At 39.5% G+C, this 26,728-nt stretch overlaps 1 protein-coding gene, 1 long non-coding RNA gene and 1 pseudogene across 2 annotated transcripts in view; 2 read left to right on the top strand and 1 right to left on the bottom strand.

The window, feature by feature from the left end:
- Positions 1–15,247, bottom strand: part of LOC146486109 (fibroblast growth factor receptor 1-like) — a 63,989-nt gene extending 48,742 nt beyond the window's left edge. The window contains exons 1-3 of the mRNA XM_085098201.1: positions 15,079–15,247; positions 8,709–8,858; positions 1,368–1,697 (exon numbers count right to left, since the gene is read on the bottom strand). Coding sequence (XP_084954327.1) covers positions 1,368–1,697; positions 8,709–8,829 — 451 coding nt within the window. The 5' untranslated portion in view covers positions 8,830–8,858; positions 15,079–15,247. The remainder of the gene's footprint in view (positions 1–1,367; positions 1,698–8,708; positions 8,859–15,078) is intronic.
- Positions 15,248–18,225: 2,978 nt separating this feature from the next.
- Positions 18,226–20,289, top strand: LOC146486108 (uncharacterized; annotated as a pseudogene).
- A 1,897-nt stretch (positions 20,290–22,186) lies between these two features.
- On the top strand, positions 22,187–26,463 carry LOC146486107 (uncharacterized). Its single transcript, XR_014859898.1, has 3 exons — positions 22,187–22,418; positions 23,461–23,829; positions 26,265–26,463. It is a non-coding gene; the product is annotated as an uncharacterized LOC146486107 (long non-coding RNA).
- Positions 26,464–26,728: the final 265 nt, after the last annotated feature.

Here is a 26,728-nt window from a genome sequence, read left to right as displayed (position 1 = left end):
CAGAAATAATAGAAATATGTAGCTACAGCTAACACCAAATATCTCGAGATACGTTTTTATGGGTGCATGCCACTTTGTTTTAAAGACGGTACCTACTAATACAGAGGTATTTTTTGCGCAGTTTATGACTGTGCGGGAAAAGCAGTTCTTAGCAAGGGCTATTGGAATCCAAAGAGAAAATTGGGGGTAACCACGCATTTTTTAGAGATAATTAAGCAACAATGATTCTAAAAAGCGCTAAAATTCAAAGCCATGTATGGCATTTTTTTCCCAAATTAAAGATTAATTATCTCTGAAAAATGCATGGCTACCACCATTTTTCTTTATGAATACAAGGAGCACTTGCGCTAAGTTTTGCTTTCTCCGCATATTAAGAAACCGTGCAAAAATATCCCTGAATTAGTAGGCACTAACCATAGAAAACCCTTGTATCTCGAGATGCACAGAACACATTCAGAGTAATATTAAGTAGGTTCCTTCCTTGACAAAAGTTATTAATTAAGAGCCTCGTCTTAATTTAAACAGTTAGGCTGTGCTGGAAAAACTTCGCTTTCACTGTTTTGAAGACATCACGTCACTAACTTTTTAGTCCTTCCTCTAACTGGATAAAGGAGAGTTTTCAGTCACTTAATAGTTGACTTAAAAATAATTACGACGGACAGGAGAGACACACGCTATATCGTATTAATCAGTATCAAGACGAGTTTGAAACTTTAACAATTAGTCGAAAGAAAACACCTTTATTCATGCAATGATAGTGTTATATGCTCTTTCAACCTGTATGAACCTTCTCCCTATCTAGTGCATGTTTTGTTTATGTCTTTTCAGACCGGAGCATTCATAGTTTTATCTACAAAAATTGGTTGCCATGGCTACATTAGAGTCAATGGGCACTAACCGACCACATCAACTTTTTTTTCACATAAATTTCTGATAAAGTCCTAAAGTTTCATGAGATTTGCGCTAATATTAGGGAGCTTTTATGGAGAATTTATATAATGTTTTTATGCTGTATTTTTTGATTAATGGCAAAATAAATGAATGAATGAATGAAAAGCTTAAGCACAGACGTTCGTCAGCCACGGACGGCAACCGGAAGTCGAATGTTTCCTTTTTTGGCGTTATTTTGCTCCTTACCAAGAACAGGAAGAGCTCTTGTTGATGACTGTGGTTTGACGTTACAAACGCGATGGCGCGAAAACGTTCCAAAAAGAGAAAAATTCCATTTTCGGTGTCCATCCGTGGTTCAAAAACGTCTGTGCTTAAGTTCCCTATTAAATAAACGTACTCAGGTTCAAAGTTGCTGCGGGCAGAATCCAGCTCATCCGGTCTAGATAGGGTTCAGAATACTAAGAATTCCTGCTTACCGATAGGAACATCAAACTTCTTCGTGGTGCAATAGCCAAAGTCATTGCTTGCTTTACAAGTGTAACTGTCACTGAGGTTCCGTCCAATAAAGGCGCCAAGAACAAGTGTACAATTCATAACGTTAACGGTAGCTGAACCTCTCGCGATCGGGCATTTATGAATTTGAACCTTTGACGAATTAAACCATTCGATTTTCACTGGTTTGGAATCCCTATATGTTTTCCATGGATATTTTTCAGTTAAACGTGCAGTACAAGTCAAATTAAGGGAAGTGCCAAAGGTCCACAGATGCAGTGATGGAGATGTGAAGATATTAACTAAAGGAGCACCTGAAAAGGCAGATCAATAAAGCTATGTTCAGTTATCGACTGCCTTGCTGAGACAAAGCAGCTGGGTTGAAAGTAAAATCAACAGCATGCATTTCGTGCTTGCAAACTTTTAAATTCAAGGTTTTTGGGTGACAAATTGAGTGAAATATTACTAAGAGATGCAGCTCTTTTGACGAATCACCATATACTGCCCCAGTAATAGACAACTACAAGTCCAAGTTTAAATAAATCCAAAAGAAACCCACGATGAATCCAAAATGAATTATACAGCTATACTATACGGGACCAATCACTAATAACCAACCACTGCATATAATGCGTTTACTTATAAGAAGATAAGTTATGATGACCTGGTTGGATAGGTGCCATAAGCGTCATTTAACCTCTTTAACAGTCAGCATATTTGATCTTTTAGAACAGCAAGATAAATCTGCTTTTTAAAGAGCTATCAGTAATAATCATATGCTAGGTGCGATCATCTCCAATGAAAAAGAACCAGTATATAATTTGCGTAGGAGAAGGTGTCACCTTCCTAAGATAAAAACGGAGAGATTCAAAAAAACTTTTGTAAATAGACTTATTTTTAAATATAATTTAGTATAGTATTTTTCTATCCTGAAATATTGTTGTATTTTATCGTGTATTAACTTTTTACTTTTTCACTGTAATTTAGGATATCTCTTTTTATCCTGGCTTTGATTGAATTAAGACTATTATTATTATTACTATTATTATTACTATTATTATTATTATTACTATTATTATTATTATTATTATTATTATTATTATTATTATTATTATTATTTATAAAGACCAGTGAGATAGCGTTTCGTTAGCCTACTAACTATGGCTAGCCTGAGCAGATTAATGCCCCATTCATCAGGCGACACGCTAAAGCCTGGTTTACATGTCGTACGACGCAAGCATAAGCATAAGCATAAGCACAAGAAACCTACGTGTAAACCGGTGCGATGCAAGAATAAGCGCCTTGTGCTTTCGCTTGCGTTGTTCCGGTTTACAAGTACGACGCAACGACGCAAGCATAAGCACAAGCGCAAGAGAATGGAACGATTTCCATTCACGTGGGCTTGTGCTTATGCTTGCGTCGTACGTGTAAACCGCAACGATGCAAGCATAAACACAAGCGCAAGGAAAGGAAACTGAAAAACAGTGACATTTTGTCAGCGTACATTCTAGTTACTCACGCGTTGCCATTTTCCGCCATGTTGGAATCAAATCTCGCGCCAAAAGGCAGCCCGGCCGCGCGCTTGCGCTAAATTTTTATGCTTCTGCGCTTGCATATGTCACGTTATGCTTATGCTTATCGCACATGTAAACATCCTTGTGCTTATGCTTATGCTTGCGTCCTACGTGTAAACCAGGCTTAAGAGTTACCAAGGCTTAAGCACGTTTGAAAGATGTTTAGTTAAACATCCATTTTAAAATTGTTTCCTTCATAAAAGCTGCCTTCGGATTCTTGTTTGTCTACAGATTTAGCACAAATGAAGGCATAAGTTAAATTTTACTTAAATCCTATGTCAAATTCAATGGTTGAGCTTTCTGTTTTCCAATTTTCATTATATTTTGTTAAACCTGGTTCCAGAATCTCGAAAAGCCCGCGAAATTACATGTGTTAGTACCGTATTACGATCTAATGCCCCCCCCCCCAAAAAAAAAGAAAAAAAAATAATAATAAAATAAATAAAAATAATAATAAAAAAAATAAAAATCAGTGCTGACATAATGAAGAAATCGTCACAACCATCCAACACCAACACCTAAGGAATTAGTTGGCATGTTTTTCAAATAGGCCGCTGACCCAACGCAACGACCGAAATGAGCCAATCACTTGAATCCTTAGAAGTCACGGCATTCAAATCACAATGCAACAAACCTATATGAACACTTCAACAAGAATTTCCTTTCCCTAAGTTTCGACCTTCTGAAGACGACCAATGCAATGTCTTTTATAAAATCATGTTCATGGAATTACATTCATTTGACACCAGAAAAAAAAAATCATATCTAGGAGCATATCTGAAAATTATACAAAACAATGTGCTAAAAGCTCGAACGTTTCAAAACATGCCTGAACCTGTAAATCACACAATGGCAATGCCACAATCATCGATAAAGGAAACAATCGCACCAGGAAAACACGGAATTATGGCACAAGGCCAAAACTGTCGAGGCAACATTTCATTCTTTTGAAAAAACATTAGCTTTAGCACCTTTAGTATGCTTTTTCATTATTTTCTTATATGAATTTTTTCTACTTATGCATATTACTCTCCATATTTAAATTTTTCTTTGCGGTTTATTTCATCACGCATTTTTATCTGTTGAAGACAGTAGACTGACTGTCGAAAGCTTATAATTTTTACAATTGTTTTACCAGAGAACGCTTTTACATATATTGTTTAAGCATGATTTCAATTGTTGGTGTGAACGGGGCTTACGTTACCATCAGAGTCAAAGGACTCCGATTATGACTTCTACCCAGGTTGTTGAAGCGTCAGCCAATGTCACCACAAACAGTCCTTCTCTGGACTACACAAAACTAGGTGATCATAAATTACCTATTCTATACTTATGATATGGCTCCTAGATTCTAACTATTTAAGAGCAATTCTCCAGGAAAGTGAAGCAAAGCTGAAAATGAAAAATTTTAACCCCCGTTCAATTCTTGTGTGGAGGTAGGTTACCTTGGGGGATAAACAAAAACAACCATATTTGGATCGGCAGATATATCGTTGCTATGGTAACCGCACTAGATGACGTCGGCCTTAGGACCATGTTTTGAGCAAAAATTCCATTCTCAACAAGTAAAAGTAAACGAGTCTGGTTCTCGGGTGCATGTGAACTAATTCAAATGAAATTCATACACATGGTAGAGCCACTCTCCCAGTTTATAAAATTTGCCGTTAAAATATTTTGGGTTTTATAAACAAGAAGAAAATGCTAGTCTTACTATGTTCCCTGTCAGCCATTTAGACAAGCATGAAAAAGAAGCACAACCATATTCGTAATTTCTCCGATAGTACTCTTTCCACATAAACCAAATTAGCAGCAGAGATTACACAGAAATCGATGTTTCTAAATATCATAAAATCAATTTGGGGAAAACTGTATTCTAGCCATGGGTGCTGAAGACACCTGGGACAAATTGCAAAAAATTGCAAAATTGGTAATTTTAAGGGCTGTAGTATTTGGCTCAAACAGGCTTTAGAGAGAGAAAATCATCTTCAAAAGTATCTTTTATCATCTTGTCTGCTACCTACATTTAGTAAATAAGGTTTTGGCCAACAAATTTGATGAAATATAAATTGACACAAAACCTACCTTGAAGGTTTTGGGAATTTCTTCAGGATGCTTTCGTCGCGTGGTTCTCTCCAGTGTCTCTCCTTTGCACGCTCCGTTTTGTGACCAAATCTAGCGCAGACTCTAATCTAACAGTTACTCCCATCGAATATCCAGTTTGCCGTGTTTCAGACCAGAGATGGTGATACAAGTAGCCCACATACACTTGACAAAGAATAGTTGACAAGGTCCAAAACATGGTCGTAATACTTGCGATTTCTGCCGTCGAGCACCTAAATTTATCAATATTATCCAACCAGGAAGTAAAGTAAATGTGTCGAGATCAATGTACAAAGCAAATGCATGCCTTTGAACAATCCAAAGTAACGTCTTTGGCTAAAATCGAGTCAGATATTGTGATAGTCAACAAGCCAAGAATGATGAATAAATATAAACTGAACGCGTAGGCCGGAAGTCCAAGAAGCACGACTGCTGACCGGATGTAACACAATGTAACGGGATGTAACACCGGGTGTAATTGTAAGTGTAATGATATCCTCTTGTAATGGGGTTGTTTTACGATGGCAATGGTGGAGAAAGCCAAAACAAAAAACAAAGACAAAAAAAAAAAAAAAAAAACGAAAACAGAAAAACCGAATGAAAACAAAAACACAGGAAATGAAGCTGAACTGAAGCTTGGGTGAAAATTGAACGCATGATCATAATAGCTGCACTCCAAAAAAAGGATTGCTTTTTAGACTGTGAAAATGCAATTACAAATTCAGTTATGATTAGCTATTCGTGACAAGAGAATGAAAAATTCGCAAGTGAAATATTACATTTATTTACCTGCACGGCAAAGAATAAGATCCATTTCGTCGCTGGTTTCATCACGGTTTATACCAAGTCCGTAGGCTTGGAAGTATCTTTTTGACATTCACCGAGTTTTATATTGTTTCCACTGCACTCACAAACGTCCCTTTTGGGATTTGAAAAAGAACAACTTTCCATTGTCCCGACCAGGATATTTTCCTTCGCACGACGATATGCAAATTTCCCTTACAGTGTTTTTGATCGACGGCCAAATATACTTCCCGTCACCCCTTCCCCCACCAACAACAAACAAATAAATAAACAAACAGAAAAAATGCCAAAATTTGGGCTGGTATAAGGTACTAAATGTTAAAAAATATCGGCCTGGAGAAGACTTATTTATTCTGGAGGAGAGGTGGGTCAAAAATTCTAACTTCGTAACTTCTAATGTGTACGCTATTGACCCAGATCAGCGACATATCTTACATGCAGACCATCCTTAACATCCAATAAGCAATAAATTAAAAAAAAAAAAACAAACAAACAAACCCAGGAAACATGGGCGGCTTATGTGGTTGCGTAAAACGATCAGTGAAGCGCTCTTGTTTTATCGTCTTTATTCACCACTGTAAAATAGTCATAAAAGCGGATCAAAAGTCGTCCTTTTATCCCTCTATCAATGATATATTGTACCAAAAATATCTAAAGAGGAGACAATGCCATTGCGACAATGTCGCTTTATCTGAACCTACAAAAACAAACAAACAAAAAGCGCGTATATAGCATTCTAAAGCCTGACATCCGGTCAGCAGTTTTGCTCCTCGCATTTCCGGTCTACATACGTTTGGTCGTAAGGGACTGGTCATAAAGTACAGGGGGGGGTGGGCTGGAAAAAAAGGGGGGGTGGGTCACTGTTTTCATGCATGTAAAAAGGGGTGGGCTAGCAAAAACCATGCATCATTAAAGGGGTGGGGCACATAATATTTTTGCACATGTTTTGCATCAAATGGTGCCTTTTGCCAGTAAAACTGTGAAATGTATTAACAGTAAAAGCACAAATTATAATTGTGTAGTTTCAGAAAATATCCATCCCCCATCACAGAGGGAATTTATAAAAGGACGCCCTACCGCCAGGAACTTCCAAGTTTCTTTCATACAATCTCTGTAATTTTGTTCTTTCTCTTACCACCATCCCCTCCAGAATCTTGAATTCCCTCCATGGGTGGGGTAAGGATATTTTCTGGAACTACACATTCTATCAAGAAAAGGGCAAGTTCACTCGCATCCATTAAAATGAACAACTATGATTCCATGTGGTTATTAATGATACATATTAGATGCACATTATCTTCTCAAAATCATTTCAGGTATTTCAACAAAAATAGATCTCATGCAATGATAAACTTCAAAAACAAGACTTTGTGCATGTGTGCTCCTTCCTCTATCATACTTGTCCTCTAATTTGTCTAGTTTTATGTATAGTCTTACCTTTATTTACTAGGGGTGGGTCATTTCATTTTTTACCTGAAAAATATGGGTGGGCCATGCATTATTCTGCAAAAATATGAGGGTGGGTCACACAAAACTAGCCTTCGTAAAAATGAATTTTTCCAGCCCACCCCCCCCGGTACTTTATGACCAGTCCCTAAACAGGTCGTAAACAACGATTTCTTCGCTTCTCAACCATGCACCACGGAATGTACGGCTCGATTTAGCCAAAGACTTTATTCAGAATCGTCGCACACATGCATTTGCTTAGCTGTGATCTTGATGCATCTATTTAACTTCCTGGATACTCGACACACGACTGTGTTTGACCTGTTCGACTGTTCTTTATTCGGGTTAATGCATCATCATCTTTGGTCTAAAAGTAGATGTTCGGCGAGGCTAGCCAGTTAGATTTCTCCTTTAGGCTAGAGTCTGTGCAAGATTTGTCAAGAAAATGGAGCGAGCGAACTGAGGAGAGACTCATCCTATACGACAAAAGCATCCTAAAGAAATTCCCAAAAGTTGCAAGGTAGGCTTTGTTTTAGTTTATATTTCATCAAATTCGTTGGCCAAAACCTAATCAATCAAATGTAGATAACAGACAAGATGAATGAAAAAACCTCTGAAGCTGATGTTCTCTATCTAAAGCCTGTTTGAGCCAAATACTGGAGCCCTCAACAATTCCAATTTTGCAATATTTTGCAACTTGCCTCGGATGTCTTCAACACCCATGGCCAGAATATAATTTTCCCCAAATAGATTTTATGATATTTATAAACTTCAATATCTATGTAAGCTCTGCTGCTATTTTGGTTTTTTGGGAAAGAGTACTTCCGGAGAAATTACGAATATGGTTGTGCTTGTTTTTCCTGCTTGTCAAAATGGCTGACAGGCAACATAGTAATACGAACATTGTCTTCTTGATTATAAAACCCAAAATACTTTAACGACAAATTTTATAAACTAGGAGAGTGCCTCTACCATGTGTATGAATTCCATTTGAATTGGTTCACATGCACTCGAGAACCAGACTCGTTTATTTTACTATTTGAGAGTGAATTTTTTGGTCAAAACATAGACCTCAGGCCGACGTGATCAAGTGCGGTTACCATGGCAACGTCACACCTGCCGATCCAAATATGGCTGTTTTTGTTCATCTCTGCAGGTAACCTACCTCCACACAAAAAACGAAGGGGGGTTAAAAATTTTCATTTCTAACTTTGCTTCACTTTCCTGGAGAATTGCTCTGAAATTGTTAGAGTACTGACGATAGTGTAAGAAACTACAAAACACCGCTTGAAAGTGAACTTTGGCAAACATCATAACACCTTAGCACCAGAAAGGTTTTTGTAGTCAATACAACTTAATTAAAAAGGAAATGATATCATCTTTTAGTATAGTCACACTTACTTCCTCTAGGCCTGTCTTCATAACATATCTGGCTTGTGATGGAAGGAAGCTCCAAAAAACAACAGGTGACTAGCAACAAGAAATGCTTGGTATACTGCATCCAACAGAGGACGGACATCATGAAACGCCAAGAAATGTGTTTGATACTGTCTGGATTGTAAGATAAAAATATTGATTTAGTAACCTATTCGGTGGTTTTACCAGTTAAATTTATATATTGCCTTGTTACTTTTCTTTAATACGCCTGTAGGATATCATGGTAGTTATACTCCAAATGAAATTCGTTTGGTCGTTTTTTTCTGTTCTTCAAATGTCTGAATAATAATCACATGTAAACTCACCTTGGACTAGTTTTATTTCAGACCACTACCACCGATGGTTTGCAGGCAGGTTTCATGGAGGGTGTTGTAATAAACGCTAATTAATTTTATAAATTAACGCTTTATCGCTTTTCCTTATGTTAAAAACAAAAATAAAATGTTGACTTCTTATTTTCCTTGAGCATTGAATAGAAAATAAAACAGTTTGTGTTATTCTTTTATTCACAGGAAACCCGTTGCCACAGCCTTGTACCATCCACGATTACGTGGATTTAGAAGAAAGTTCAAAATAGAAAATTCCAATCCGAATTATCAATTTTTGTTTTTGCGCGAAGAATTGATCAATCGTTCGCATTCCAAATGACAAAAGTACCCCAAGGGAAGCTTGGGAAGAGAGGGCTTGGTAGTGTTTTGGTTAACGTTCCGAGCTTGTCGTGGAATGCTGGTCGCGTTTACTTCGGTTGAAAGTTTTCGGGTTACTTTCGTTATGGCAAGCAGCAAGCACGATACTGTACCTATCATGCGAAGGAAGGAGTCTGACGTATTGGTATCGAGGCTTTCTCGAGCGTCTCAGGCAAGTAACTGAATAATTTCGTATCTACTGATTTTGTCGGGGCCGTACGCAAATTCTCTTTGTGTGATCAGCATTCTTTCTCGCCAAATCATTACCCTGCCCACCTACCAAACTGCGAAGTTGGATGCATGGCAAGAAATCTATAAAGACGAAGACTAACCAGCAAATATAACCGTAGTTTTTTTTTCTTTTTACAAACATCACCTACAGTTCAAACATACCAGTCCGCGCCACAACTTCCTTAGGGCAGAGTTCCAGTTAATCGTTTGACAGACTATTTTCCGCGTAAACCCAAGGATACACTTCTTTTAGCAACAAACTGACTTCAGACTGTGTTTTCCGCTGAGTCACAACAAGATCTTTTACTCGACGCTTACGTCGTTCATTGTTAGCCTCACTTTTCAAGACTGTTAAATTTCCCGCCTCTAAATGACACGAAAACGAAAAAAAAAAAAAAAAACCAACAACCACAAACAAAATGCATGTTTGTTTATATAAACTAAAATGTATATTAGTATTCGGTTTTCGAAAGTCGTGGAAACGACAAATAAAAACAAAACTTCGAATTTAAATTATTTTTTACCTGTTCGTAGGAAAATGAATGCCCTCTGGATGCACGCATTGAAAGGCCGGTGTGTGAGCGTAAAACGTTGAACTGTTTTTATCTGTGAGGTGGATTTCTCCTGGAGCGTAATTTATACGTTGCGCCTATGATGGATGTGAATTTTTTAATTAACTGGCTTTACGTCAGTAAATTACGCAAATAAAATAAAAAGCAATCGATGTATAAACGGTTTGAGTTAACGTCACAGTCGAGAGCTGTTAAACTTTGAACGTTTAGACAAGTTGCCCACACAGTCTCTAATTTCGTTCGCGTAGGTTGTTAAGCCATTAAATATATTCACGTCCGTGAGCAAGAAAAAAAATCACCAGTCCACCAATTACGTTAGCAGCTCGTAGATCCGTGTGTCATCGTCCCTTTCTTTCACGCAAGGAAAACCATCTGTACGTAAAATGTGCGCCACATTGGAAATCCACCTTTAGTTAACCTCAGAGAGGTAGTCAGCCTTGATACACACCACCTATCGCCGTGCTTACGAGACTGATTGTCACCAAACTTGCTGAAAAAGTATGGAACTGGAAGACACATTTCGTGTATCTTTCATAAATCTCTTTTACGTGGAAAAATTGAATTCAACTTGCCCCATATTCACGCTCGGCTTTCAAAATATAATTAAACAATTCTATCAAGAAACGCAAAGTCCTACCATTTTGTGCGATACCTTTTCGCGTGACATCCTACGCATGATGCCTAATGCGTGCCTTTCTGGGTAATCTACTTTTTACGCCGTTATGGCGTTTAGGAAAATGCTTTTTTGCCTAATACCTTTGCGCGTGATACATTTTAGAATGATTCCTCCTTGCGTGATGTCTATTAGGTAACACAACTTCTCAGATTTCTTATTTGTACTTCCTTCTTTGTTTCAGTGTGTTTAACAATTTCGTTTTGTCATATTTATTATATAGAGGTACAATCGTAGATTTGCCTCAAATCGAAAGACCGCTATCGCCCATGTTATGTCGATTCAGAGAGCTTGTCAGTTACGACGAATGTAGTTCCTTAACAAGTGTTTAATATTCAGTTCAGTTGGCTAAATCATTATAGGCCAGAAACATGTCAATCACTTTTGCTTCTTTCTTATTGCTGGATTTTTTAATAAAATTAGAAAGAAAAATATGTTTCCCGCAACATAAACAAAAAGGCTTTCGCCGCCTTTTTTCCTTGAAAACTAGGATATTCAAGGAAAAGCACTTAAAAAACCTGCTATAACAAATGTTGCCAAATATCGGCTCCAAATGAATAATTATTACTCTTCAGAGAAACAACAGAACTTCCCTTATATTTTGATTCCGTGGACGTGTTGCTCACAAACTAAAAACGTTGTCATCCAAACCCGCTTCAATGAATGCATCACGAAATTGATATCCAATGGATCCACAGTAATGACTCAAGGGACGCGACCAAGAAAACAAAGCACGGTTTTACTCGATTTAAAAACAAGAATAGCTCAACACGGAAGACATAAACTACGTGAACTAACAACAGAACTTCCGTTATACTTTGACATTATGTGGTCGTTACTTGGACGTGTTACTGATCATCTAAAACCGTTGTCACCCAAACCCGCTTCAATGAAGGCACCACGAAATTGATATGAAGCCGCAGTAATGAGTCAAGGGGTACATGATCACGAAAACAAAGCATGGATAGCTGAGTACGGAAGTCATAACTGAGCTACGTGAACTAAAATGTGAATAATTATTTAACTCCTTGTAAAAACGATCATGCATATCATTTTCAAAAACCTTATCATTTTATAACTGATCGACCTCGCATCTGGGAAGAGTTTTGTTTTCTTCTTGTTGTAAACAGTATTACTTCTTACAGAGAATCATGGCGAGAAAACAAAAAGCGCGACTTGCCTCCTCGATTACCGTAGTTCAGATGGTCGGCGAAGCAGATGGTACTTATGCAAAATAATGTAGTTCGTGAAGTAAACAATCTATTGTGCTGTGCCGCCACTTTCCCTCTTCCGGGAAGTTAATTCCCTTCAATATCCTTCTGAGGTCATTCAACTGTTTTTCAAGAACCTCAGTAATATTTTTCAACTTTTACTTGAGCAAGTGGCTATACTCTAATCCCTACGTGTCAAGGAGAACGTTATCAGTAAACAGGACTTAAAAATAAAAAGAAATACATTTACTCAAGTCCCCATAGCTTTCTGTGAATGATTCACTGTGGACAAACTGTGATATGCCCAGAAATACACGCTAATGAGATGCATGAACCGTATGATAGATGTCACAAGGTGTCCCGTAACCTTAATTCTTACCAAAACACAAACGCACGATTCTGCCAAACATGAAGTCATATGTAGATGACAATAAAAGGTCTGTCTTATGTGAAGTACCCAAATTCAGGGTAAGGTGCATTTCTAGACATAACTGGACAAACTAGAAGTAATCGTGGATTAGTATACTAGGTTCGATTCTCTGACTGACTACTTGCATAGCCATAAAATAGGCCTTAGTGCGAGATTTCGCGGTATTCTGTAGTTAAGCAGTGATTCAATTTCAGCTATAGTTGATCTTGTATCACGTACGCTGCACAACAATAGATTTGGTTGTAGCCATGCACACAAAATTAAAAAAAAACAAACAAAGAAAACTGTACAACATACAGTCCAGAGCCACATCGCTGCACTTTCGATCTATTTACTGCTACTTATTCCAGCAAAGGAATGAGAGAGTATACTGCGCTTTATTCAGGGTTCACAACAAGCCCTCAATAAAATATATAAGGGAAGGGCGTTACCACCCTTGCCCGTGTAAAAGAAACCTTTGGTAAATAACCCACAGGCATATACATCCTGAGGAAAAGGGCTTTACATAAAAAAAACACAATGTTACTGTTATTCTATGAATTTAATTCGTTTATACTTTTTTTGAGAGAGCAGCTCTAACTCCAGACCTTTAGGTAAGTAGGGGCCCCCTCTTGTGGAAAGTTTGACTAGCTTCTCTTCTCTAAACAAAATATTCAGGCGCTTCGGCCGGACGAGCCCGGGAGAATGGCTGGCCCCACGGACCCCCTATCTGTCACATATGACACAAATTACTTGCATATCAATATGGAATCATTTATCGGGGGATCTCTGCAGGTTACTCGCATTAACTATTCGAATGTTTCAATCATGCATTTTATGAGTATCAGTGTTTTATTTTTGTTTTAACACCAAGAGATTCATTACAAAAGTCTGCGGATTTCGAAATCAGTGACAGCAAATATTTCCGACCACAACTATACTGCTGCTATATGATTGTTATAATCTGTACCGAATAACTGCGCAATTTACCGCTTCGATACACAGGCCACCTCTTTGAATAACTAATTATTTTTACATTGTCCTTCTTGCCTATACACTGCACATTTTTGTCTTCGTAGTTTCCAGAACTGCACAGCACCCGAGACGAGGTGGAAAACTACTCTACTCATGATTGTTAGATATCGGATCATTAGCAGAAACAGACATCGCAAGTGTCACAAATTAAGCATAGCTTTGCTATTTCTTCAAGTGAAAAAGTAAAATTTGTCGTTCGCCTTGTTTTTACAACAGTTTTTTAACTACTGCACACTGTCTATATTCTTCCTTCTCTTGTACCTATTTTTGTGAACAAACAGTGTAATTCTTCTAGTTGTTGTCAGTAATGTTATTGAGAGCAGGTCACTGGAGAAATGACATAAAATCAGTTGAAAGAAACGGTGCCGCCTATAAGTACTCGAATCGAACTCATTATAACTCCTTCATGCACCTTCCATACGTCATCACGAGCGTTTATTAGTGAGTTATAATGTACGCAGGTTACCTCGCTAGTATGCTGCTTACGAGAATGAAAATCTTAGGACAATTTATTGAACGTCACGTAATACCAAAAGGTAAAGAATAAAACTGGCAAATCGGCGAAATTACAATTTTTTAAAGCTTGGAAAGGTACAAAAGTGTAGTCAAGTTTCATCACAGCCATGAAGTTAAAGGTGGAAGTATTTTCCATAGAGTAAAGCGAGCACAGTAAATTTACGAAAATTTGAGGTGCGTACGTTTCTTTCGTTTCATTTGCTTTAGCAACGAGTTACTTCAATAACATCTTATTAGGGCTTTTCCAATGTTCCCGTGACGTAAACTTGGTTGCTCCTGAAGCTGCAGCCAAATTTAGCTCACCCGGCGATTTAATCTATTCAACTTAATACTACTACTTGTACAGGAAATCTACATAGAATTGAGCAGGGTGCGCATCTCCTGACGCCATGTGATAATTTGAATTTAATTTGCTGACTAAAAATAGTGTAAAATCGTTCAGCGATTCTTCTAACCATCAAAAGAACAACCCCATCATAACAACCACACAAAAATTAGATTTTAAACAGCTTACAGGAAGGCTAAGCCTTTTGATCGAATACAAACTTGTGTTTTATGATTGAAAAAAACGCGTGTTAAAAACATACCATTAAAACGTACTTTTAAATGCACATAATTTGACTTATTAATAACGCATGTACACCATCAAAGCGTATTAATAGCACAGCATCATTGCATCATCGCTGCAAACAGGTGGATTAGAGCCACCAAGAGTCACAAACCATTTGCTCGATTTTTCTTAAGACTTCCTGCCCTTCATCAATCGAGTCTCAACATTTTAAATTTTAAGAAATAAATGTACTTTTATACAGAAACAGACTGTTATAAATTCTGTTTAATTCCATGTTTTTCGAGCTGAAATAGTTAAAAAACTATCAGGAATATGATAAGAAAAGTCCAAAGGTACAGCAATTCTAAACTAGTTTTTGTCTTTCAAATATCATGCCCTGACAGTCGCCGTATTTTAATATCGTTTTACCCGTTTTCCCAATATAACTTACCAGATTGATAGACCTTTGTGTGTTTCTTCACTAACCGAGCGCTTAAGCCGTTGTAACTGTCCCTGTAGATTATCGGGATAAGGAATTGTTGTTCGTGTTCTCAATACACAAGGACCTGAGGAAACGTAAAATAACTAATTATATCCTAAATCATTTGGCAGCCGATCATCTGTTTGGCTGACGCAGTTTGAATTTTAAAATAAAACTACTTTAACATCACACCATAGCTTTTAAGAATATCTTGCATAAATGTTTATGAATTTGAGCTTACCCGTTTTTTTCTATCGGTTGTGGAGAAAAGTAAACATGATTATTATGCGAGACAAGAATTTCGAATCTAAAATTTCTCAATGCGCGGTGCATTGAATTTTGGTTTCCGAAGTAGTTATTTTCGTTGGGGCCCAAGTTGTTTATGTACTGAAAGTAGAATTTTATTTTCAAGCACGCAGTAAGTCTTTGCTGTTAAATAAATTCATTCAGAAAGAGCTAGAGCTCACATTTCTAATATTGTCTATTCAGTGGATAAATTAACTTCCCATGTCAGTTGTGTAATTTTTACATAAATTACATTCCCTGGATAATTTGTCGCTTAAAGGTGAAGTCTCTGGGTTTTTTTTTACCTGTTTGGTTAAAAATGGTTAAATAAGAGCTTCACGTAGCTACAAAACAATTTTAGAACGACGAGAAGAAAGAGATCAACTCAATTCTTGAAAGGGACAACTCGTGGTCTGTTCTAATACATTTTGTAAACAAAAATGTCTCTAGCCAGAGGCACTAACTGACAGTTTAATCGCACTAGGGTGCTCATTTATTACAAAACTAGACATTTATATTATGTTTCTGTTGACAGACAAACATTTTTGGGTTTTGAAATGACAACAAATTCGTGTGATACTTCCCCTTCAACGTCTTCTGATTTGAATCTTTAGGTATGGGATATAAATTATATTTTCAAACATGACTTCAAGACCCCGCCGCTATAGTCTTGAACATTCTCTCAAACGAATATGAATATATTAAACAGTGATTGGAACTGCTGGTGAAGTAAATCGGAAGAAAGACACTTGCAGCTATTTACGCAATTTAAGCAGTTCCGAAAAGAAAGCCTAAAATTGAAATCACTGTTATTTCCTTCATAAGACTATTAGCAGCTACCTGTTGATAAGGGTGCCTGTGGTGATGTAAGTGATGTCGGTGGAAGTGTTGCCGTAAGTCAGTCTGTTGATCATCGAGACAATCATCTTGATGAGCTGCCTGACTCTGAAGTTGTGTCTTCTGATGATCTGGTTGTTGTTACTGCTGATAAGGGGACCAATTGTGATGCAAGTGATGTCGGTGGAGTGTTACCGGATGTCAGTCTGTTGGTCATCAAGGCAATCAGCCTGACGCAGAGGTCGTGTCTCCTGATGATCCGGTTGTTACTATGTTAAACGAAGGTGATAGTTTGGCTAATGTAGACTCGGGAGAGTTCCCGCTTGAGGAAGTGTTGTCCGGCATTGTTGCTGAGATCTTTGTTCCTGACATCGTTGCTTCGGGTCCCTCTCCTCCACTGTCCTCTCCGGCCTGTCCTCCTGTTGACTCCCCTGCTGTGGATGGTGAAGACTTTGTGAAACCTCTCCCGCCCCGTGCTCGTAAAGGATATAAGGTTTCTGCGGCTGTTCTTGTCGGTAGGATTCGTTCGGCTTCTCCTTCTGGACGTGTCCGCAGTCGTTCACCGGTGTAGCATCCTTCTGTTGGTGGTTGCTCTGGTGTCATCCACCCCTCGTTCGTAATGTTCCTTTGTACCTTTTTTTCCTCTCCCTTTTCCGATAGCTCTTTCTATTGTTTCCCTTAACGCTATTGGTTTGTGTTGCGTTGATGAGCGGGCTGGGCTGTTACAGTGGCTTTGGTCGCTTCCTGTCACTGTGGATGTGGTATTTTTGCAAAACACCCACTGTTCTTCTGAGGATGAATGTGAGTCATGGTTCCGTAGCTCGGGGGCCGTTCATTTGGTTCTGTTCGGTCCTGCGTCTCGCTTATTTTGCATTGGCTAAGTTTGTCTGTTTTTTAATCATGGCGTGACTTGGACGGCCGTTTTGCTATGGCTGAGTTTGCTTTTGGAGGGCCTTGTTTCAGTGCTTGTTCCATCTATGCCCCCAATCAGAATCCCTTGCGGGACTCCTTTCTGGATGATCGCTGTTGTAAGATTGACTCCAGTATTCCTACTCTGCTGGCTGGTGATTTCAATACTGTGTTTGATCGACCGGATGACCGCGTGGGCTCTTCTCCCGAGGATACCTCGCGTGAGAGTTCTGTTGCCCTTCGTCGTTTGTTTAATCTCTGTTGTGTTGAGGACATTTGGCGCTATCTCCATCCCTCTGGTCTTACCTGGGCCAGATGGGATCATTCGTGTGCCTCCCGCATCGACCTTTTTGGGGTTCCCTACGCTTGGGTCCCTCATGTGGTCTCATGTGACATTCTGGCGTGTCCTTTTTATGATCACTGTGGTGTGTTTTTGTCTTTGTCTGTCCCGGACGCCGTTCCCTCGGGTCCTGGTCTCTTGAAATTAATTTTTCGCTGATTGCGAATTTTTGGGCTTGGTGGCGGCAGCGGATGTCTCTTTTTCCCTCTCTTGTAAAGTGGTGGGATGAAGGGAAATCACGAATAAAAGGTCTGAATATCAATTATTGTTGTAGTCGTAGTGCTGCCAAAAAGCAGGAACACGATCTTCTGTCCCGTCTGGCGAATCATCTGAAGTCCAAGATTGATTCTGGCTTTGTCTCTGGGATTGGCCCTTATCGCTCTGTGCTCTCCCGGTTTAAGGAGCTTGACCTATCTGAAGCTCGTGGGGCTTAGGTTCGCTCTCGTGTGCGGTGGGTAGAAGAGGGTGAGACTTCGTCCTCGTATTTTCTTCGTCTTGAGAAGAAGCGGGCTGTTGATCGGCGCATATCTGTTTTGAGGATCAGTGATGGCTCCCTGGTTTCCGATTAGGACGGGCTTTGTTGCGTTTTCCGTGACTTTTATTTTGATCTCTTTTCGGCCACCTCGTGTGATCCTGTTGCTCGTGGTTAGCTGCGGTCGAATGTTTCCTCTTTCTTGCCTCCTGATCAGAGTTCCAACTGTGAGGGTCTTCTCTCTGAGAGTGAATGCCTCACCGCACTCAAAGGTATGGCTCGTGGCAAGGTCCCCGGGTGTGATGGGCTCCCTATGGAATTTTACCTGCGTTTCTGGTCTGTTCTTGGTGCTGATCTTGTCTGTGTTTTAAATTCGGCTCTGTCTCATGGTAATCTCTCCTGCTCTCAGCGTCGTGGGGTCATCTCTTTGACCTTTAAGAAGGGTGACCGCCTTGACCCTCGTAACTGGCGTCCCATTATTTTGTAGATTGCTTCTCGTGTTATTGCGGCCCGTGTCCGTGTTATTCATTTGGTGGTTGACAAGGACCAAACATGCAGTGTGCCCGGTCGCTTTATTGGAGAGAATGTTGCTTTTTTGAGATATGTTGTCGATTTCTGTTCCCTCTCTGGCTCTCCGGTGGCGATCCTCTACTTAGATCAGGGGAAGGCCTTCGACAGGGTTGACTGGAGTTTTCTGCGTAGCACTCTTGAGGTCATGGATTTTTGTCCATCTTTCATTGGCTGGGTGTCGTTGTTTTACTCTAACGTTCAGAGTTCAGTTAACGTTAATGGTTACCTCTCCGAGTTTTTCTCCTTGTCTCGTGGGGTGCGGTAGGGCTGTCCGCTATCCCCCCTTCTTTACGTCCTTGTCGCTGAGGTGCTGGCATGTAACATCCATGCTAACCCATCTATCCGTGGTCTGTCTCTGTCAGGTTTTGCGTCTGTCCTGCCGTGTATCTTGCAGTACGCCGATGATACCTCTCTTGTGGTTACCAGTGATCAGGCTATTTCTGAAGTTTTTGAAGTCTACCGTGTTTTTGAGAATGGTTCCGGTGCGAAACTGAACCTCTCTAAGTGTGAAGGTCTCTGGCTTGGGTCGTGGAATGGGCGTGTTGATTCCCCGGTTGACATCCTTCGGACGTCCGTTAAGATTAAGGTCCTCGGTGTTTTTATTGGTCCTGGGGACTTGGAGGAAGCTAATGGGCGCCCACGTATCACCGCTGTTGAGAACGTCCTTAACTCCTGGCGTCAACGCTCGCTTACTTTTCGTGGGAAGAATTTGGTCATTAATAACTTGGCCCTTGCTCGCGTTTGGTATATATGTGACCTCTTTAATCCATGTGCTCACCTGGGTTATCAATGAGATTAACTCTTTGGTCTTCAAATTTTTCTGGAGCGGTAAGCGGGATCTTGTCGCTCAAAACGTAGTCGTTCAGCTCTTCTCCCAAGGTTTTTTTTTCTGTGGTTGATTTCTTGTGTAAGTGTAGAGTGTTACATGTTCAGTGGGTCCGTCGGTTTTCAGTGTCCCCTTCTTCTTTTGTGTCGTTTCTAATTTATAGATATAGGTGTTCCAGTTTACTGGCTGTGCCCCAGTATATGGTGTTTTCTTACCCGTTCTCTTTTGATGTGAGTTCCATGCCGCCCGTTTACCGTTCTCTGTTTACGGCTTTGCTTGCATGTGATGGCTCCAGGACGTCCTCGTCTCTCGGCATTAGGTTGGGTATTGATTTTTGCCCTGTTGATTCTATCGCCACCAAGTCGACCTATCTTTATTTGGTGTCTGATGGTGCCCGTCCTCTGCACTGTGAAGCCAAGTTTTTTTTTCCTGTTTTTGGTTTGCTTTATTGGCCTGCTACCTGGAGGCAGTTGTTTTTCTTTCCCCTTGATCGCTCTGTCATTGATTTCAATTGGAAGTTAGCTCATGGTGTTTTATATACGGCTCAGCGTCTTGCCTCTTTTGCTTATGACCTCCTTACTGCGTGTTTTTGTGCTCATCTCGTGGAATCTTCTGAGCTTCTGGGTTCAGCCGTTGTTGTTTTCTGCTTCTCCCCTCTTTCCTAGTTTGCTTCTTTGTCATGTCTTGTTTGGCTTTTCTGATGATGAGCTTCGTTGTGTTCCACGTTTCTTTGTTTATCTTCTTAACGTCTGCAAGTTCCTTATCTGGTGTGCTCGTAATGATTTTCGGTTCCGTGATGTTCGCCCTTCGGCAATTGATGCTATTGGGAGTGTTAAGGCTCGCGTCCTTTTTTACCTACCTTTGTTCTTCCGGCGTTTTCAGTCCAGTCGTCGTGGTGTCATTGCTTCTATTGTTGATTACCGTTTGGTCGTCAATCTATAGTTGGTTGCATTGTCGCTTGTGGGTGTTTTTTTGGACGGTCGCCTTTGTTGATGGTACTGTCCTGTGTTGCTTGAGTGTGTGTGTCTTTTGGACGGTCGCCTTAGTTGATTGCACTGTCGTTGCTTGAGTGAGTGTGTTTGTCTTGTGCCTCCCGCGTTTTTTAACTTGTTCTTTTGTCCTGTCTTGTCCTGTTTTTATTTGTCCTGTACAGTGTTTGTAGGGAGCGGGGTTGAATCCCCCGGTGATGTTTGACGTGCTGGTGCACCTCCCGTTTAAGGTGAACCCATTGTTGTGTGATGGAATGAGTCTGTCTATCTGGTGGCCATTGCACTCATGCTACTGGGGGGCCGGCCATTCACCTTAAACATAAAAAAAAATGACCCGACAAAAGTTACAGCTTCGATCCGTTGTAGCTTTCTCCCAGAATACAACGCTATCTATCCCACCTCAATGCATTCATTCTTAACTCGTGAATGCGCTCATGCGCAATGAACGAGTTGTCGTGATGTGGACTGAATTTCACTTGCTCGCTCGCTCGAGTTATCGGGAAGCGATTGTAAAAGTTGGTGAGGGTTTTGAATCATCTGGCACCTCTGGCGCTTCGATTTTAACGGTCAAATTACTTCGGACAGCCAGAAAAGAATACGCGGATGAACAAGAAACGCTGTCAGACGTTCCTCCATCATATTTTCTTTTTCCATTTTGGGCAAGATTTCTGTTGACTTGAACAAAAATCTCGATCTTGACCTAAGTTGTGTGTATGTTTCTTTGTCAATCTTTTAGGAAAGGGACCATACCGGAGGTTCACAGAATTTTTTTCCGTGTGTTCTCGTAAGTCATTCTCCTAAATTTTTTTGTTTGCTCAAAATTGAGGTTTTATGACATCAAAAATAAGAAACAGATTCAAGATGATGCCCAACTTATTTTTTTAAAGTTTTCCCTTCCTGTCACGTTTAATTTTTTTTTTGATCCTGCCTGGAAACTTTTTCCTCGCGTAGCGAGGTTAATAAATTTGTCGGGCCGAAGGCCAGCGCTCGGGAGCTAAGCCGCGCGAATTCGAGCGGAAAATATATTTTTATATATACTTAAACAAATGGAAAACGAAAGTCTTTTTATATATATATGTATCTTTGAAGATGTCCGTGCTGTTGCCTGGCAACAGTGCGCAAACGAGGAATGAATAACGTCAGACAAAGGGAACGTTGCTAGGCAGCAACAGGTTGGGAGACATGCTGGCGTCAGATAAAGTTTGTTGGAGAAAAATTTGCAAAGATCAGGAGAGTTTTCCGTTCTCTGGATGGAAATATCTCTCGCTTTCTTCCAGAAACCTTTTTTTGTGAAAGATTGCATTGAAGAAATTACACGTTTTGTGTCCGCGGTAAAATAATTTTCCGTGGGAATAAAAGTCATCGAACACGACAGCGCTGCACGCCCGTCGTACATTTCGTCGTGCCAGAAATAGTTTTTAACCGCAAACGAGCCTGTTGAACTACAAAAAGACCATGCTCATCAAAAAAGTTGCTTCGTTTAGAAACCTTTTAATCTCCTCATTTGATGTTTCAATACGAATAAAGAGGGCTTTGAACATCTTCTGAATCTGTGCAATAACTAAAGTTTTTTTTATTTATGCCGATAAAATAGATGATATTTAAGTTGACTAAAGGTGTGCACCTGTTTAGTATGCAACTCTCTTCTAAAGAATAGAGGAAAAATGAACACAATAAAGAACACCCAATCTCTGAATATATATTGATTTGAAAACTGCAGTCAGAGAATATACCTACACCATTTTACATTGAAGAATTCCGTAATTTCAGTTTTAATGTTATTTTTGACGTTATCAGATTACTCATATTTTATGAAAAAAGAAACATCATTGCATAATCACGTAATTTTTTTTAATTAATGACTCGACAGCATATCTTGTTATAACCCCTTTGTCCGCTAACCTCTCTCAGTATCTCTCATCTTTTTGAAGGTCAAGGAAAGTGCTGCAAATTTGGATTTTTTTTTTTGAAGGAAAATGAACTCCTCTTCGAAGACTTACTTTGCAACTGTTATGCTTGCTGTGATTTTCTCCTCTGCAATTGCCAGCTAGTGCCAGATATGTGGAAAAACATCTGATGGAGGTAAAGTAGTTTCTTTTTTTTATATGTACACCCCCTCTCCCTTTTTTGTTACAACATTTAATGTAGCTTCTTCGTTAAAACTGAGGTCGAATCATAAATCTCGTCTAGTAAAATTGGTATTTATTTTCACGCCCCAAGCCAGTGTTAAAATGTTAAAATCCAACCTAACTTTAAAGTGGCACCGGTTTGCATCGTGTCAGGATTGCTTGAACAGGATATGTCGTCGGATGATCAGCCTTTCAAAGGCTGTTGATAAACCTTGCGATGTTCATTATTCCAACCATGTCAGTCGGACAAATGGTAACTGAATGCGAGAATCATACTACCGCGTTCAGTTTTTATCCGTTTTGCAATGGAGCACCAACGACTTAAGCACGACATAGAGCAAACTTCAAACGTCAGGGTACAGCGAGTCTCACTGGCAACCCTTAAAATGTAACATAAAAACATTTGGCACTATATCCTTAGGTAGTCCAATATATATGAACACAAAAATTTATTATTGAAATCAAGTGTAGGCCTGTAAAACTTGAAGTTTTATTCCCTGTCTCTTTTCGTTTGAAATACAATATTTTGTCGCAGTAATTGATGTAGCAAGTTAAAAGAACACAGTTCTAATTTCTCCCAACAAACCAGTACTGTTTCTTTACATAACTAAATAAGCGGTTCTACTCCCTTCTTTATATCTTCTTCTTATCTTACTCTGCCCGCTTCGATTAGCTTTTTGCTACCCGCAGTCCAGTGTATTTAGTTAACTGAAAAGTTGCATTTCTCTGTATTTATACATTTAATGTATTTATAAATTTCATGTACACTTACTGATGAAACAATGAAGTTTATCATGTGTGAGGAAAAAGTAGTTCGGAGTGTCGTGTGCATGCTACAGCTATGAAAGACTTCACCGTTGGTATAGTGTGAAGTCTACAAAGAGAATATGAAGTTATTGACGAGAAGCAGTTATATTATTTAGGAAAATTCAGTTCAAAACATACATTACGAATAAATATACCCCTCTTAACAGTTTCTTTGCAATTGGGCTTAGTTTCGCCAACAGTGGAACTGTACGCCACCCAGCTTGATCACCAGTCCCATTCTAAAGGTCCAAAGCGTTTTGAAAACCTTGTAGTGGTTAGACAAGGCTCAAGTATTACTCTGAATTGTACTGCAAGGGAACCAGAACAGAGATACCCAGCGTGGTATTATAAAACCTACCTGCAGCCATATCGGATCAACTGGTTTGTCAACTCTTCAGTATTGAAAGTGCCCAATTGCGACAAAAAGTCTCGCAAGGTTAAAACATGCTTGCTGTCGTTGGTCAAAATACGTCCACGTGACCACGGGAAGTACTTCTGTCAGGCAGCTAACGAAATGGGATGCACTTTTAAGGAGCTGGATCTGGAGGTGGTGGTTGGTAGGTAGCTTAATTTGATTTCAGTTAATAACCGACCACGGACGACCCCTCGTGATCAAACAGGCTTTTGTCCGATGTTAAGATTACGGAAACTAACTACAAAATACAACATCAACATCCCTGATATCGACATATATAACGCAACAAAACAACAACATCCCCCCGAAATGTTGAACCCGGAAAAATTTTTTCTACTTAATAATTAGATTATGAGCTCGAGATTTCGTGATAGCTGATGAGAGCGATGATCAGACAAAGAAATCGAGAGCGGATAATCTAATTGTTTTAGTATAAATCTACTAGTCGTTCAAAACTTAGCAACAAGACAGGTTCATGATTTTATTGAATAATGATATAAATAGGTCGCATTGCATTGGCTTCTGTGTGCGAGCCTTTGCATTTCATTCAAGATTTTATATTGAACGGCCGTCATTCGCTCGAAACTGAAACAAGGAGCTCACTTTCTTTTATTGGAAAATGACAATCAAAGATATACTGACGTAAGGGTGCCTTTTGGAAACCAATTTTTTAAAAAGTTTTCAAAGTTATAAAATTGCCGACTTTTAAAATGTCAAATGAAGAAAAAAATCATTTGACTCTTGTTCGAGTCCTTTTCTTGCCATTAAAAATCTTAATTTCCATATTTCCTTGCAATTTTGGTCTTTTCTGGAATTTATTGCCTCGGCTAGTAACAATCCGAAACTCCTCTTCACAGAGAATTCGAAAACGCGAAGAAGCTCCCGCAATTTTGTTGACAACTGCACACCGTTAGGCTACTCACTCTACTCACTATCTACAACAGAATAGATAGTGAGTAGCGTAGCCAATAAGAGAACAGCATGCATTCGTGATACAATGCTGGTAGATTTATACTAAAACGAAATAGACCTAACTGACCAAACTTAAGACCCAATAAACGTTGGACCAATCCGAACTTCATTTGTTCCTAACACATTTATTAAAGCCATGGCATAAACCAATTTAGGCCCCGTTTATATGGAGAAAAGTTGTCCCGGTAGAGGGGTCACTCGCCTACCCGAGCTACCCTGGGCGAGCCAACTTTTCCTACATTTCCTTAAAAACCTTGGCGAGCCGTTTACATGAGAAACAAAAAGTTGACTCGGCTGGAAGGGTGACCCGCCTAGCCGGGTCACCCTTTTTCGAAGGTAGGGTCATCCTCCTAGCCGAGCCAACTTTTCTCCGCATAAACACTTTGGTTCGCCTAGCCGGGTCAACGCCGTCAAGGCGGGGCAATCAGAGCATGCGCGAGCGCTGTTGGCTCGGTCAAAGGGGTCAACTTTTTTCTCATATAAACGCTCGCGGAAGTTGACTCGGCTGGGAGGGTGACCCTCTTTCCTTCAATTTCTGTGCGCTGCCAGTACAAATAGAATTGTCGCGTCATGTCTGACCTTCCAACGGGTGCTGTTGAGCCGACAACGTAGGCTATGTACCCTGTTCGCGTTATTAACTTCCAACAAGCTCCCAGCTGCCAACCACTCTGATTAAAATTTAAGCCAGTCGATCAATTCTTGTTTTTAAATCGAAGTCAGTAGACGTGTTTCATATTTGTCTGATTACCTCCACTGAGGCTGAGAATCATCAATTGAAAAAAAAAAAAAAAAAAACACGGGCCAAGGACGTGATCAAAAATAACCAGATATACAGCAGTAAGTTTTGAGCTCGCAAATGATTGGCTTGCCGAACAAACTTTAGATAGAGTTCGAGATAAATCCTATTTCTTTACACGCTTTAGATCGGGCTTTCGCTATCTGAAATCTGCCGCTTTTGGTATCAGTTATCTCGACGTGTACCGAGATCTCGAAATCGACTTTTTTGGTGGTCGCACACGAACTTTAGCTAGAGAGTGATTTAGCGTGCCTTTAACACGAGTTAACCCTGTAGCGCGTGCACAACCAATGTCGTATCTCTAATCTCTTGGAAATTACGAAGGTCGTTCACACGTCATTGAAACCACTAAAAGGTCGCAGGAATGTGCTGATGTGACGCCAAGTGGTTGTCATGACAACCACAAGATTGAAAGAAGCAGGTGAATAGTTCTTGTTTGGAACTTTGTGACTGCATCGTACAAATTGTTCGTCAGTTTAGCAAAATCGTTCAGAAGAGTCTGAATATCAGTTTAACAATCATAGTAGTCGGCCAGGTATAAGTCTTCAATGAGTGAAGTCATAAACTTAAATTGTCGTAGACTTCAGTACCCTAAAAAAACAGAATCAGAAGATTACTGAAAGAAATTTTGACACAAAAATTTGATTTCGAGGATCTCGAAAAAGCCTTCTCTAAGGCGGCCGTAGTTCTCTGAGCTCTTTTTCTTGTAACGCAACTGAATCCCTAAATCCTTTGGTACATGATTTGCCTATTATAACAACTCTTCTTTTTTGTGTCCTTTAACCTTTTTTTGTTCCCTTTTTTATCAGATGAAGGATTGAAAAACAACGACGTTGGGATTCCTAGTCGTCGCCACGAAAATGCCATTCCCGAGACAGAAGACCAGTAGGACTTGCTAACATCTCCTGCTTTGATTTACCTATCAAATATAATCAGTTGATACATGTTCTGTGATTGATAATGTGCGTAATAAACAAAACTAATTCATATCGAGAAAACAATTTTTTATTTTTCATTTCCAGTCGCCGTATTTTTCTAATAGTTAAAAGCTTTCTCTGTTTCTTTGCTCCGTGATACTCTTGTTGAGTATGAGTGGATAACAAATTAGGCACGCTGGGTCGCCAGTGTTCTTAAATGCGAAATGATCATTGAAAACCCCCGAGTTAAAATGTAAAGTAACTTATTAGTTTTCAAATGATTCAAAACTAATTAAGTCCTATATATTTTTTGAAGGAGCCTTTGAAGTAAAAAAATAGGTTTATCTTATTTAATA

Source organism: Pavona decussata, unplaced genomic scaffold (genome assembly GCF_977016875.1).
Source record: "Pavona decussata unplaced genomic scaffold, jaPavDecu1.1 SCAFFOLD_21, whole genome shotgun sequence".
In the NCBI taxonomy this organism is placed as follows: Eukaryota; Metazoa; Cnidaria; class Anthozoa; order Scleractinia; family Agariciidae; genus Pavona; species Pavona decussata.
The sequence above is the reverse complement of the archived record's forward strand: the minus strand, read 5'-3'. Positions and strand labels throughout refer to the sequence as shown.